The following is a 15682-nucleotide window of genomic DNA, read 5'->3' as shown; positions in this document are numbered from 1 at the left end:
GTTTTGGCTGTTATATTGAACAGGCTTAACATTCACAATTGTCAACCTCCAGTTTCCAAGTAAAAAAAGTCAACATTTACAATTATCAGCACTGACCAATTTCCGGAGGGGTGGGGCCCTTTGCCAAGTTTGATAGTACAGGTGGAAAATAAAGGCCAAATTCATCCCAATATTCTGCTTGTATGCCCTGCTTTATAAATGAGGCCCTGCATACAGCTCAAACATTGGCCAGCAGTTTGGATTGTAGGTTAACGTGAAGGGAAAACAGCACTGTGCTCCTTGCCAATCAAAAGTAAACGTAGTATAGAGCTGCTCTACTTGCCATCTGCAACCCTCCACCCCCTGTTCATATGAGCAGCACAAGCAAGTCTGGAAGAATCGTGATGCCCATTTCAATGAACAGAGGGGGTGGAGGAGTTGGGAGAAGGCATTGTGCAGATTCAGTGAAGGAGAATGATACAAGTTACAGCATGGAGAAAACTACAAGGGCAAGAAAGTCTCAGAGGATGCACATCTAAATTGATTGCAAATGGATTTATGACTAGGAAATATACCTTATAACAACTCTACTAGCCATTTGAAGCATGCCATTATTTGTGCATTCTGTGCTATACTGCACCAAGTTTCCATGGGATAAGAAAGGGCAGGCCTAATGTGCTGTACATTACATCATGCCCTACACAAAAAAAAAAATGAAACAAAAAGTTCCATACAGTATCCAAATGACAATTCAAGGGCAGCATGTCAAGAATGTTTAGCCATCCATTGACTTCTAAGCAGAATTTCAAACTTATTTCAGTGTGGGCATAAATGAGTTCCATTAGTGGCTCAGCACACCAAGTCAAGGCAGTGACCTTCACATTAGCAATGAGACAAGGTATCGCTGAAACTGTTTTTAACAAGCCTTTATTAAAAGTCATGACCAGCTTTGGGGTAGGAGATCATCTCCATTTTTTCAGCACATCAGTGGCGAAGCCCCTCGTTTGAGTCAGAATCACCTGCTTGCTTGAGACCACATCTTGGCTTGGAGACCTGTGTGCCGCAGTCACAGATTTTCCTACAGACTCTGAAAGATAAAATAAATAAGTTTAAAGCCTAAAATGCAACATTCCAAGTTTTAAGCAGTTACCGTGTCGATGACGGCATGGCTGGTCACAGGAGTTTGTGCTGGTGGGAGAGCACACTGCTGTAGCACAGTGGATGAAAACCTGAAAAGTAGTAATCAGTTTAAAAAAAAACAAAAGGTGGATAGCATGTATGCAGTCATGAAAACAAGCTGGACATGGCACATTTGTGTTGTCAACCTCAAGTCTGAAATGGGATTTTTCCAATTTTAAATAAGTTTGCAAAAAGGCCTGACAGTCAAATCTAGTCACGAGATTATATTTAAGTTTTTTAAGCTAAGCAGGGTAAACAAGCTAGGGTTTGATTTCCACCTGATCAAAATCAGAAAAAGGCCCAATCAGATGTCAGACAACCCAAAATCATCATAGTGGTGTAGAATGCATCATGTGATTTTCTGCCCCAATCTGCTCAAAAAACTAATTCAGCAGGGCTCTAATCAGTGTCTGATTATCAGATGTCACCAAAAGATTATCCAAGCCATTTTATGGGTTGTATCAAGCTCTCCATGGCTAAATTAGGACAGATTTCATTTTAATTAAAAAAAACTAGACAGTCTAGAAGGTTCAGTATGATTTGGAACAGGTTTTTGTCCTAATAGCACAAAAATGTACTTTTACACCTGATTTTTAGTGAGGTTCTGACACATTACCCTGTCCTTCTGGGGACTGAAGTAGTTGGGATCCACAAAGGTAAACATCTTGAAGATGAAACGCTTGTAGTGCATTGGGTAATCTATTGTTGAAGACTCTTGCACAGGCAGGACAATGGTCTGGTAACGGTCATCATGGTAGGGACACCTGAAACCAGCAAGAATGCATCTTTTAAAGCCTGGAAGACAGAGAATTGCCATTCAAGTCAAACATTCATGTACCCATCAACTAGAAGATCCCACTGAGGAACGCTGTTCTGGTTGGATGTTGTGGTGGCCCAGCAGCGCTCCAAGTTCAAAACAATGTTGGGATCAGACCTATCGAGGATGCGGACCTCAACATATACTGGTTGCTTCAGAACCTTGGTGACAGGGTAGTCCGCCGCAGTGTAGAAGGAGTTGTATGCTGCCTCTTCTGCAAGTAGAGTTTCACTTACTCATCCAAAAAAATAAACCCAAAAAAAAAACCTTCTGTAGTAGTACACACCTTCAACACAACCCTTTGAGAAACACTCGCCATTGCCCAGTCTGAGCTCCACTTTGAGGAGTCCACCAGCAGCAACTGACACAGGTGGAGGAAGGGAATTGACTTCCACAACCAGAGCCTCCACAGCAGTGCCTGAATATCTACACTGGAACAGCAACCTTGGGAAAGAACATTGTATTAGGAAGTCCAAAAAAAACTAGTTCCATTTATCATATGGTCAACAAAACAAGCTGATAAAGCATCATAGATTTAAAAATTGTATTCTAGTTTAAAGACACATGGTCAATGGTGGCTAATTTGTAATCTCAAATTAAAAAAAAAAAAGGTTCAGAATATTTATGCTTGTTTAGGCCTCCAACTACAAGTATACAGTATTCAACAGCAACAGGTTTTTAGTACTTCAACTGAAATCATTTAGTGTCTGATCTCAGTTTTCTCAAACAGAACTAAAATTTACTCACTCAAAATGGCTGTCCCTGGTGATTGAGCCTCTGGGGCCAATTCCCACTTCATACGATGACGACATATGGTTCTCATACACCACAAAGTTATCTTCCTCCTGCAGTAAAACAGCAATTACACTTTGATTGTAAACCTTGATTGACAAACAAATTCATTTGTTTTGGAAAAGTTAAGCTTCGGCATAGTTTATATAAAAAATGTTTTTTTTGAAAAAGCAACCTTGTCACACACCTTTACTGTCGTGCCACACAGGGTCATGGGGAACTGAAAGATGGCAAATGTGGCAGTGGTATCAACTGCGTCGCAAGTTGGATCGTTCATTTCCATAAGGCTGATTGAAGTCACATCCACTGGGGGCAACGTGGAGTCACGAGCCACCACCACCACAAATTGGCCATCTCTTGTACACTGCACAGTCACTGAGAATGAAATTAAATTATTATTTTGACAAATAGCGTTATAGCATACTTGCCCAAATCCTTTTTAAACTTTCATAAACAAAATACCAGATGTGCTTACTAAAAATTGTTTCCACCTTTGTAGATTTTAAGTCAACGAGGTCATGGGAAGCCACAAATTAGAGGCAACTGGACGGTTGCTTGAAGACTTGTTTTACAGCACCCCCCCCAAAAAAAAAGGCTTAGGCTAGCAAAACCCTGTTTGCCAACCTTGAGCCAATGCAGTATTCAGTTTTGTGTTGAAAAATTCATGATTAACCAAAATCCAACTCGAGCAGTTGGAAGTTAGCATCAATGACACCAAATGTCACAAATCACAGAAATGATTTCATTTCCATTTTCTTAATGTCAAACATGGGCCTATTTAGTAGAACAAAATGATATTCTGTTGCATAAATGTGGCAACCGGTGGATACACAGGTCAAGTAAACTTTCTGCTATCTAGTGCGAGAAAGCATTAACTTTTTCTGCCTGTACATCACTGGTATACAAATCGTTGAACTAATCACTTCTAACAATTGTTGGTTAACCCTACTACATATAATGCCAAACAAGTTACCCGCTTTGCCGTAATAGCACTGCCGTCCATTATGACAGCAGTTGATGGCTCCGCATTGCTCCCGGGTGATGTCGCGGGTCCCGCACTGGATCATCTCATTGTGCTCCACTTGGCATTTGTCGACATTCGTCGCTGGCAGAGGGGCCCCCGCTTGTTTCTGAGGCAGCGAGGCAGGAGGGTTGCGGTTCAGCGCATCCATCCAGTGTTGGGCCGCAGCATGACAGGCCAAAAGTCCTACAATCACCACCAAAACATCAACCAGGCTCCGGGACCACGCCATGACGGTGCTCAAGAGTGCAGGGACAATGCTTACAACGCAGATCCAGGCTTTATACTAGATGGATGGCAGCAAAGTTGGCTGGGGGTTCTGCCTCTCGTCATCAGGACTCAATTGAATGCCAGCCGTGTAGAGTTAATTAGCTGGCAGCTGACAGGTGGAGCTCATTGGCTAGGGGGAAAAAGTCAGTTTGTGACTGCTCAGTCAAAAATCAGTGGATTTTAAAAAAAATAAAAAAGTTGTAACAAGCTGATTGAGGTTGTTTTTTGTTTGAGTGCAGTGAACATGTGTCAGCTTGCATTTTTTTCCGTCAGTAGTCAGCAGTCTTGTTTTTAAAGCTTGACAATCACACAGTGATGACATACAAAATGAAAATTAAAAACAAATATATTTCCAATTTTGTATGTTCACATGAATCAAGCCAAGTAACAAGATTATTCTTAGTGATTATTGTGTGGTGTGTTTTGTGGTAAGAGGGATTTTTTGTTTCAGTCAGGGCCGAGCCAAGCCTATTGTAAATATTAAACATGTTCAATATTTATATACTATTGCAAATCCTTATGTATGTGGTCAACACCGAGTTTGGCTGTATGTAAGATCATTTCTACAGTATATTGTTTATATTGTACTGGAGTACAAGTGGAGTACACCGATATACACCTATTTGTACACCTATAATCAGGCCTAATTTGAGCCCAATTCCCACTTTCTTGAAAGTCAGCAAAGGTCCGATTGTCAAGATGTCTGTGGTGGCCTGTGGTGTGTAGGGTGTTAAGAGGGATTTTTTCCTCCTCAGTCAGGGTCAACTACCGTAAATGTTAAACATGTACAGTGAACAAGATTTCCGATGATAAATCTAAATGATGGGCGGCACGGTGGGAGACTGGGTAGCACATCTACCTTACAGTTCTGAGGACCGGGGTTCAAATCCCGGCCCCGCCTGTGTGGAGTTTGCATGTTCTCCCTGTGCCTGTGTGGGTTTTCTCCGGGCACTCGGGTTTCCTCCCACACCCCAAAAACATGCATGGTAGGTTGATTGAAGACTCTATGTGCGCGAATGGTTGTATGGGGTCGCTCACATTTTAAAAATCAGTTAATGTGGGTTACACACAAGTCGACAATCAGGACATTGCATTTTTCCTTCCGTGCAATTAAAATTAGCAAGGGCCCGATTGTCGGATGTCTCGAAATGATTATCCTGATTATCTTTTGGTGTGTGGAGTGTGTTAAGAATTTATTTTTTTTTTTTATCAATGATGTGCTTGGGCTGTCAATCTTAAATATTAAACCTCTTCAATATTTATAATAGGTTATCCTTCATCTATTTCTTCTATTACTACTCTTTCTTCTTCTATAATTTTTACGGCAGTCTGGATGCCTTGTGATACTGTACTGCCTCACACAGGTCAGTCTTGGTACTACGCCAGACAGCCGGTTTGTGGGAGGAAACGCACGATTCTTGGTGGAGCTATCGTTATGAGCGTGGTGTGTTGGTCATCTTAAGCACACCACACACTATAAGAGCTGTAAGAACAGATGCTGATTGTTTTCCTCGTCATGTGTCGGATACCACGCGTATAAATGAAAAACAATCCTTTAAGATGTTAAAAATCAGTGTGTACACCACTACATTTCCCTTGGATCGTTTGTTGAGTGCTCTTTAAATTAATATCCCATTATTCCAGTAAAGCAAATACTGCAGATTATTATGTTGACCAGGCATTTTTTACCTTGTGTATTAACATACTGTGTGTGTAAAACATTTCCGTCACAGATGTATGGGCGGTACACCCAGGAGCTGGGTGTCTACGCCAAGGCGGAAGCAGCCCGCCTACGGGATGGCGGCGTGCGGAACGGCGGAGGTCTGCGGCGGAACACCGGCGTCCGAAGTCGCTCAGCGGACCTGCAAGAGTACCAGAAAGACCCGTGTGCAAAGTGCCAGTGTAAGTGGTTTTGTTTTTCCCCTTCACTGTCATTCTATAGAAGGGGTAGGCAAAGTTCTCATTTACATAATCGGGAGTCCTGTAATATTTGTTCCATTAATTTAGTCATATTTTTCTTAAAATAGGTAATTGAAATGTTTTTTTTTGCTGTAAGATTGAAAATGTTTTGGAAGAATACTTTGCAGCTGTGTACAATTGCACCTTGAAAGTAGAGCAGAGGGTCTACCTGAGTGGAGAGATGAAGAGACGTGACCATGATTCGATGAGACTGATCTGAGCAATGACCTCCGGCCGAGCAGGCTGGCTCAATGTCAAAGACAAGTGCCCACCTTCCATTGTGTGTGTGTGTGTGTGTGTGTATCTGGGATTGGTCGAGTGTGTTGTTTTCTTGTTGGTTTACTCTATCTATCGATCGATCGATCGATCGATCTATCTGTCTATCTGTCTGTCTGTCTCTCTCTCTCTCTCTCTCTCTCTCACTCTCTATCTGTCTGTTTGTCTATCTGTCTGTCTCTCTCTCTTTCTCTCTCTCTCTCTCTCTCTCTCTCTCTCTATCTATCTATTGATCCATTTTCTGAGCCGCTTCTCCTCACTAGGGTCGCGGGCGTGCTGGAGCCTATCCCAGCTGTCATCGGGCAGGAGGCGGAGTATACCCTAAACTGGTTGCCAGGCAATCGCAGGGCACATAGAAACAAACAACCATTCACACTCACAGCCATGCCTACGGGCAATTTAGAGTCTCCAATTCATGCATGTTTTTGGGATGTGGGAGGAAACCGGAGTGCCCGGAGAAAACCCACGCAGGCACGGGGAGAACATGCAAACTCCACACAGGCGAGGCCGGGGATTTAACCCGGGTCCTCAGAACTGTGAGGCTGACGCTCTAACCAGTCGGCCACCGTGCCACATCTATCTATCTATCTATCTATCTATCTATCTATTTATCTATCTATCTATCTATCTATCTATCTATCTATCTATCTATCTATCTATCTATCTATCTATCTATCTATCTATCTATCTATCTATCTATCTATCTATCTATCTATCTATCTATCTATCTATCTGTCTGTCTGTCTCGCTCTCTTTCTCTCTCTCTCTCGCTATCTATCTATCTATCTATCTATCTATCTATCTATCTATCTATCTATCTATCTATCTATCTATCTATCTATCTATCTATCTATCTATCTATCTATCTATCTATCTATCTATCTATCTATCTATCTATCTATCTATCTATCTGTCTGTCTCGCTCTCTTTCTCTCTCTCTCTCGCTATCTATCTATCTATCTATCTATCTATCTATCTATCTATCTATCTATCTATCTATCTATCTATCTATCTGTCTGTCTCGCTCTCTTTCTCTCTCTCTCTCGCTATCTATCTATCTATCTATCTATCTATCTATCTATCTATCTATCTATCTATCTATCTATCTATCTATCTATCTATCTGTCTGTCTGTCTGTCTCTCTCTCTTTCTCTCTTTCTCTCGCTATCTATCTATCTATCTATCTATCTATCTATCTATCTATCTATCTATCTATCTATCTATCTATCTATCTATCTATCTATCTATCTATCTATCTATCTATCTATCTATCTATCTATCTATCATCTATCTATCTCTCCACTGCCATTATACTTGTCAGAAGTGCACCTTTCAATAACAGCAATAACAATGTGGTTTTCCTCGCACATATTTGTGAGTTTGCCCTTGTGACCAGCGATCTGATTAAAGCTGAGATGGATAGACTGCGATACAGGTGAAAGCGCCTTTAAATCCAGCCTCACTCAGTTTTTATGGGAGCCGTTTAAAACCCTCACAAAACAGCCAAACGATTTGTGATCTGGCCGCCCATTTGCTCGTACATCAAGAGACGTATTTATTTATTTATTTTTTATTTTTTTATCAGTTATTCCCAACCACAGATCAGGTGTACTGCAGAATTTATCCAATTTCACTTAATGAGTCTGAAAAGGATTTATTCATTCATCTTCCATACTGCTTATCCTCACGAGGGTCGCGGGCCTGCTGGAGCCTATCCCAGTTAACTCCCACCAACTGGTCGTCAGCCAATCGTAGGGCACATGCTGTATAAACAAACAACCAGTCGCACTCACATTCACATTTGCGGCCAATTTAGAGTATTCGATCAACCCGCCATGCATGTTTTTGGGATGTGGGAGAAAACCGGAGTACCCGGAGAAAACCCACGCAGGCACGGGGAGAACGTGCAAACTCCAGACAAGTATGGCCGGATTTGAACCCGGGTCCTCAGAACTGTGAAACAGACGCTCAAACCAGTCATTCACCGTGCCGCCCAAAATTATTTATTTACTACAAATAATGTATCTTTGTTCATCTATCTATCCCTGCATTGAATAGTGACAGGCAGAACCATTACATGCTCTTCCACTAGATGGCAGAAGGTACAATTAACCTGTGTGTCCACCTGTTGCCATTCATACAGCAGAATAATAGCTTTGTGTTCAGCTAAACATGCCCATATTTCACACAGAGTAAGTACATTTGTGAATAAAATTTGAAAATGTTGTCATTATTTCAGTGTACAGTAATCCCCACCTATTTGCGTTTTTTTGTGGTGATCCTGAAATGCCCTAAGATGCAACAAGATGGCGCCAAAGCCATCTTGTTGCTTTTTTAACCGGTATTGGTGTCAAGGAAGTATGGTGAAATGATATATCATACTGAGGGACAAGCTTCGTTTGTCAGGGAGGAGCTAAATTAAGCTTGGGTTGTTAATGGAGTTATGGGGAGTCTTCACCACATGTGCATGTCATCATCTGTGAGCCATTTATTTTTAAGGGTAGTCTTGTAAGATGGGTTTCAAAGAATATTAAATCATTCTGGCATCATAGTTTGTGTTATGTTTACATTATAAACTATTCAAATAGGCAGTTTTTTTTTATTTTGGGCAGGCTTTGCTCTTCGCAACAGGGCTCGGTTTTTGTTACGAGCACTAGATGGGAGTAGCGAACTTCACGACAAACAGCAGCTTGCCAGATAGTAAACAATTCTTCAAAAAAGCGGCCTTGCGTCAAGGTGTTTATTGGCTCTCCCCGTTGAAATGTACTGGAAATAAACCTAAAACAAAGAGAAATACACATGCATTTCAACAAACGACATAACTTAATGTTACAAAAGTCTGCTACCTAAATGCTACACAAATGAAAAATGCTATAGTCAGGCTAAGAAAACTAGCATCGATTGCTGTGTCATAACCAGGACTGGACATTAACACCCGCCAACCCACCACATGTGGGTGTATTTCAGCCGTGGCAGGTAACTCCGCCACTCCCACGAGCAACTTTAGCAGGTTTTATTTCGATCAGGAAAAATTTCGCTCAGCAATACCCCTCCCATCAACAAACAGCCCACCCTGTAAACCCTGATATATTTTGTTTGCATACAAAAACACAATATATATTTGTGGTTGGGTAAAATGCTGAGTGCCTAGTAACTTTGGGAAACGACTAGCCACAGTGGCTGGTGACCAAAAAAGTTGAAAGTCAAGCCCTGGTTATAACCCTTTAAACAACATATATTTGAACACAAATGGTGCAACAACACATGGAGACAGATCATAACAATACTCAGTCATATATTCGTTATTCTCTGTGAAAACGCAGAATATTACTGCACCTTACTGAGCAGTTGTGACCCTCTTCTTCATGTATATACTTCAGCATTTATTATACTGCTCCCTGAAGGAGCCGCACAATGAATGCATGAAATCATGATGCACAAAGTACAATACTGTAGAGTGTTGTGAAGAAATGGCAAAAAAATGTGTTGTTGTTTTACGGGGGGATTGGATTGGATTAATGGCATTAAACATTAATCTGAATGGGGAAAACATCATTTGAGAGCGTGGTCACGGAACAAATTCAACCCGTATTTTAAGGTACCACTGTACACTTTTTCGTGAAATTTTTGTTTGTCGGTGTGCCATGGGATTAATTATGTGCTTTGGCTTAATGAATGTTGGGAAACCATTTTTTAAACTCTGTTCATATATACTCTGTGGCTGGACAGCCCTCTTGTTAGGTAAGAGTTTAAGTGAGACAAATTCGACTGTGGGAGTTTTAGTAATTCCCTCTCATGTCTGTGTGTGTGTGTATCAGTGTGTGTGTGTGTGTGTGTGTGTGTGGGCAGGCTGAACTACATTTGTGTGCTTTTGACGATGAGTAACCAGAGCTGTAGCTTTTTGGACGAGGGCAGCCCACGCATGCAGCAAAAGGCCCTGTTTTTTTGTGGCATTGAGCTAAAAACAAGCCCTGGATCCTTGTGTGTGTATATGTTTTCAAACCTCAAGCAGTAAAGCTTTTTGATATATATATATAGATATATGTATCTATATATCTATATATATATAGCAAAGCAACATCACGGTAACTTGTAGCCATGCCACAAAGGAAATGTTCCATTTCTTTCTCCATTACAAGTTTCAGAACTAGGGATGAAAGGATGTTTTGAGAAAAAAAGGAGAATTTTTTTTTATTATAAATTTTTGGGGAAAATTATGTACTATAAGAAAATATATAATATTAGAATCAATTCAAAAATAAATACAATTGTCCAGATTTTTGGACAAAAAAAAGTGTGATTTACAGATAAAGAGTGATAAAATTTCAAAGAGTTAGTATTATCATTTTCTATTGTATTTATCATCAATACTGTATTTAGCGCCTCTCATTTTTCTACGAATCAAGTCCAAATTTTTAGCCCAAGACGTCTGATTTACAGGTAAACTGTGATAAAATTTCAAAAAGTTAGTGTTATCATTTTCTATTGTAGTTATCATTAATAGTATATTTAGCATCTTTGAGAGTAAGCGGCTCAGTCACTGGATCCTCTTTGTATTCTGGAATGACACTTGTTAATAATGGGGGAAAAAAAGATACAAAGTACAAAGTCATTTTTTATATTTCTTTTTGAGAAAAATACATTTGAGAAAAATGTAAATAATACAAAAATATATTTTCGATGAAATAAGATTTTTTTTGACGGAGAAATTCAGATTTATTTTGAGAAAGATGTGGAATTGACTGTTAAACCAGGTAAATAGTTCAAAGAGTTAGAATAACTGTTACTTAGTGTCTCTGAGAGTAAACGACTTTGTCACTGGCTCTTCTTTGTATTCTGTGTTGCAGCTGGATAACATTACAAATGGTTAGTATTCCCGCTTTATATCATTATTCTGCTTAATACCGTAATTTGGATCGCTGGCTCTGTCGCAGGCTCTTCTTTGTACTGTGACACGAGCTTGATTAACTTGATAAATTAATTCATCTTAATTATCCTTAATACTGTAGCTTGTTACAATGCCTGAGCTGCATTTTTTTTTTCTTAGCAACATCCTGATATTATTGAAAACGGTGATCATTTTGGTCACTATAATCGTGATATGAAATTTTCATACCGTCTTATCTCTGGTCTGAACGATCAGTTTGGACAACCTGTCATGCAGCAGGGTTTTTTTTCCGAAGTATGGATCTGGCAAATGTGTCAGTAGCACATGTGTGCCCTCTCAAGGGACTGGCACATCTACCATTGCTCTCGATAACTGAAGTGGATTCCAGGCTTTGGCCGTGTCCGCAGACAAAATGAGTCCAGCGATGCTTCTTTTAGCTGACCTAGCTCTCACTTTATAGTGTAATGTAACAGTGGAATTATAACCATGACCCAGCTTTGTTGTGTTTGTCATTTTTCAAACTATTCACTATGTAATTTCCTCTTTTTCAATCACCTTCACCTGGTAAATTCACTATTAAAATGTACACTGTAGAAATACTGCATAGTCTGTCACATGTGGGGAGTAGCTGGACCCAAGAGCAGGCGGAGGCAGATGTGAAATGATGAACAGTTTATTGAGGAAAGGTTATGGAGGTTGTCCTGGATGTGTTGGCAGGTGGCGGCGTGGACAGGCGGCTGGCTTGGTGGCAGGAATGACGTGGGTCAGGAACACAGGTGACCACTGGGAACGAGGAGACACGAGTTAAGAAGGGAAGCGAGGAACAGTATAGCTTACTTGACATAAAGTGGACCGTGGTACCGCGAGGAGAGGCTGCAATACTTAGGCGAGGATTTCCGGGAACAGGCAGGCTTATATACACAGAGAGGACACAAAGCGCCCTCCCGGCTCCAATAATGAAACTGCAGGGCAGTATATGACATTTACTGTATTTTTATTTTACATTTCCTCACTATTGGCAAAAAAGAGCTTCGTTGTGGTGCTCACATTCTGTAAAGTTGACATGAATATGAGGAGTTTTGCATATTTCATTATTTCCCCAAGTGGGTTTACAAAAGCAAACGCATTGTCATTAACAGTGGATGTAGAAAAGCCTCTCTACAAACATTTCACATAATGAGGTTATTTTCTAAGCCTCGCTACTGATTGCCATTTGGATCTTGAAGGTGTTTTTTTTTCTTGTTGTTACAAATGATTATTCTCTCCATTCGAATGGAAATGCCACACAAAGAGAAGAATTGGTCCCCAGCTACATTACCAGATGAAAAAAAAGTAAATTGTTGTACATGGTGGTACAATACAGTAGATTGCAGGTGGTATATTTACGGTACTGCTTTTTTACTCTCGCAGAGATTAAATGGTATGTACATTTTCGCGATCCCGATCATGGTGACATTTTCACGATTATCAGTATTTTCACAATATTAAATGCATGCCCCTTTAGCATTGCAACGTTCTATTTTTAATATAAAAAATGTGAAATTGGCAACCCTAAATACACATTACACATTAGAGAGCAGAAACCAAAATTAATTCTCATGCATGCAGTTTCTGAAAATTCATCGTGACAAACTACAGGCCATGGATCTCTTCTCTTATTGGTCAACAGAACGTAAACAAGGGGAGAACATTTGATGTATGGACAAGTGATTGATGCCCAAATAAATCTGCACAAATTGGAGCAAAATGGAATGAGTAACACCTGTGAGTTGCAGATGATATCCCTTATTACAGAGAACCATTTACTCTCAGAGAGGCTATTGACAATGTCAACGATGATTGCTATATAAAATGGTAATAGTAACTTTGAAATGTTACCAAGCTGCATCACAGAAAACAAAGACAAAGGCAAGCCAGCGATATAGCTGTTTACGCTCAGAGAAGATAATTACAACATAATAATGTAATACTAACTGTTGAAATGATATCACGGTTTATCTGTAAATTCAACATATTAAAAAAAAAAAAAAAAAGTCCTTTTTTATGGGAAACCTGACTTCATCCGAAAAATAGCATAATAGCACTTTTTCCTCAATGTTAGTAAGTTTTGCAGCGCTATTTCTGTGTTTTCTCAGGAAGTCATTGTTGCCTTTTTTCTCTCACTGGCTTAATGAAAATGGTTGCTTGTTTCACAAGTGTTTCCCTAGCTATGTAACCTTTACAATGCTCCATTTGTTTTGCCCTTGTAACGTGTCTCAACATGTAAAATCGGATATTCTTGCCTTCTTCTCACATTGTGTATGCATCAGGCCCTTTCTTTCACAACCTACTGATTTATAGCTAAAGTCATTCCTTTTTCTTTCTCAATCCACCGCTCGGCCTTCAAGCGTGTGCATCCAGCTGCCAGAAGTTCCTGATCTCGCGGGTGGGTGAGGACTGGATCTTCCTCATTCTGCTGGGGCTGCTCATGGCGTTGGTCAGCTGGGTCATGGACTACGCCATCGCCTTCTGCCAAGAAGGTAGGAAAGAGCCACTGAGCAGACAAGAAACCCTTTAGAGATCTGATACGCAGTCTAGACAGGGGCGTCAAACTTTTTTGCTTGTTGTAACTATCGCAAAATAAACTGACATTTCTGTCATTTTGTTTCTAACCATGAATCCGATAATGCACATATAGAACTATTCCGGAAACGTTCTTTTTTTATGTCATTGTTTTGTTGTATTGAATGTCCTTATTTGAGTACCAGGTCTGAAAGTAACAGAAGTGAATTTTTAGCATAGAATAGAAAATGCATAAACTATAACCACATAGCAACTATGCTAATAGCATGTTGACACTAAACACATTATAGTGATTCGATAAAAAATGCATTTAAAAAATAAAAAAATAACATTTAAAAACACAATTTAGGTGAGCTGCGATTGGCTGCCGACCAGTTTAGGGTGTATCCCACCTCTCGCCCGAAGACAGCTGGGATAGGCTCCAGCGCGCCCGCGACCCGAGTGCGGATAAGCGCTTCGGAAAATGAATGAATGAATTTCGGTTACAGGATTGAGCTTGGATTTAAACCCCTCAAGTCATAGCTAAAATATCATCAAATATATAGAAAAATACTGTAAATGTGTGAACTTAATTTTGGCCTTCCCATGGCCTGCAGAGGATCTCAGTGATGCAACTTCCTGTGGACCATGTGACTTGTGGTATATTCAGAAATTTTCAAAGGGTAACAGGAACACGACTAAAGCAGAATTTAAACAAATTTTGGGAGGAGTAAAAAAAAAAAAAAAAAAAAAAAACATTTCTGAAGGATTTAAATAATTATATTTTATGGTAAAGTCTTATCTTAGGACATGGCTTTTAAACTGTATGAACTGTATAAAAAGTATTTTACTGTTAATTTTATTGTGCATTTGTACATTTTATTTCCTGGAGACGCACACGGCACCGATTCGGTTGAATGGCCCATGAATGTTTCTGCAAGCCACTGTAAGACGTGAAGATTTCACCGACACTGATACTGTATGTACTCTATGTGTGTTGTGTATGCATGTGTGTGCAGCACAGAAGTGGATGTACGGCGGCCTGGACAGTAATCTGCTGCTGCAGTACATCGCCTGGGTCAGCTACCCCGTGGTGCTCATCACATTCTCTGCAGGATTTACCCAGATCCTGGCTCCTCAGGCCGTGGGTGAGGCGCACGTTTAAAGACTTAATTCACCAACACATGTTCCAGATCGTCCGATTCGCAGCCGCTGCTCTGTGTTTGAATAATGTAATTGGCTCTGTAATGCACCATAAGGCCTCCAAGGACGTGGACGTACACCTCCTTTCATGCTCACGTCGGCGGGAAATCCGTAAAATATCGCTGTGATGAGATGTGCATACAGAAGATTATATGAATATCAATCAGCGCATCCACCCTCTCGTCACCCTCCTTTTTGTTCCTCATTTATTCCTCTGTAATTGCTTTCTTTCAACTCCTCTTTTTCATCTACTCCATCATGGCCACACCTGGTATCTTGTCGTTCCTCAGGCTCGGGCATTCCGGAGATGAAGACCATCCTGAGGGGAGTGGTCCTCAAGGAGTACTTGACTTTTAAGACGTTTGTGGCCAAGGTCATCGGGCTCACCTGTGCCCTGGGCAGCGGGATGCCTCTGGGGAAGGAGGTAGAGGATCTGTGGCGATCTTTCATGCTTGACAGCTTCCTGTCTCTTATTTTTGTCTCATGAACATTACACTGCTAAGTGGCTCTGCTCTTCCATTTTTTCCACAGGATTTGAAGGCTCATCAACTCACTGCAATTGTGTTCATACATACAAAATTTATCTCAAGTCGTTTCTCATATTGTCGCTGTCGGGCGGAAACCCGAAATATGGTCTATTTCATATTTTTGCACATATTTCTACTATTGGTCAGTCCCCCGCATTTTTACCCAAGGTTAACAAATTTAAAGTGTTGAAAATAACTTGAGAACAAATCTATCAACCCCCCCTAGCCTT

The 15682-nt window shown here is 40.5% G+C and overlaps 2 protein-coding genes across 2 annotated transcripts in view; one reads left to right on the top strand and one right to left on the bottom strand.

Moving 5' to 3' along the window:
• Positions 1–941: 941 nt before the first annotated feature.
• Positions 942–4020, bottom strand: LOC133411716 (zona pellucida sperm-binding protein 4-like). Its single transcript, XM_061694376.1, has 8 exons — positions 3741–4020; positions 2955–3142; positions 2723–2820; positions 2262–2401; positions 1997–2189; positions 1775–1922; positions 1130–1208; positions 942–1066 (listed from the first exon to the last, which is right to left on the bottom strand). Exons 1-8 carry the CDS (start codon positions 4018–4020, stop codon positions 942–944), a joined length of 1251 nt encoding a protein of 416 aa, XP_061550360.1.
• A 1771-nt stretch (positions 4021–5791) lies between these two features.
• The window catches only part of LOC133411395 (chloride channel protein 2-like), a 42621-nt gene continuing 32730 nt past the window's right edge, over positions 5792–15682 (top strand). Inside the window, exons 1-4 of the mRNA XM_061693738.1 lie at positions 5792–5960; positions 13569–13700; positions 14742–14870; positions 15216–15349. Of these exons, the coding sequence (XP_061549722.1) occupies positions 5792–5960; positions 13569–13700; positions 14742–14870; positions 15216–15349 (564 nt within the window). The remainder of the gene's footprint in view (positions 5961–13568; positions 13701–14741; positions 14871–15215; positions 15350–15682) is intronic.

This window comes from Phycodurus eques, chromosome 13 (genome assembly GCF_024500275.1).
Source record: "Phycodurus eques isolate BA_2022a chromosome 13, UOR_Pequ_1.1, whole genome shotgun sequence".
Lineage (NCBI taxonomy): Eukaryota > Metazoa > Chordata > Actinopteri > Syngnathiformes > Syngnathidae > Phycodurus > Phycodurus eques.
This window is presented reverse-complemented; position numbering and strand designations above follow the sequence as displayed.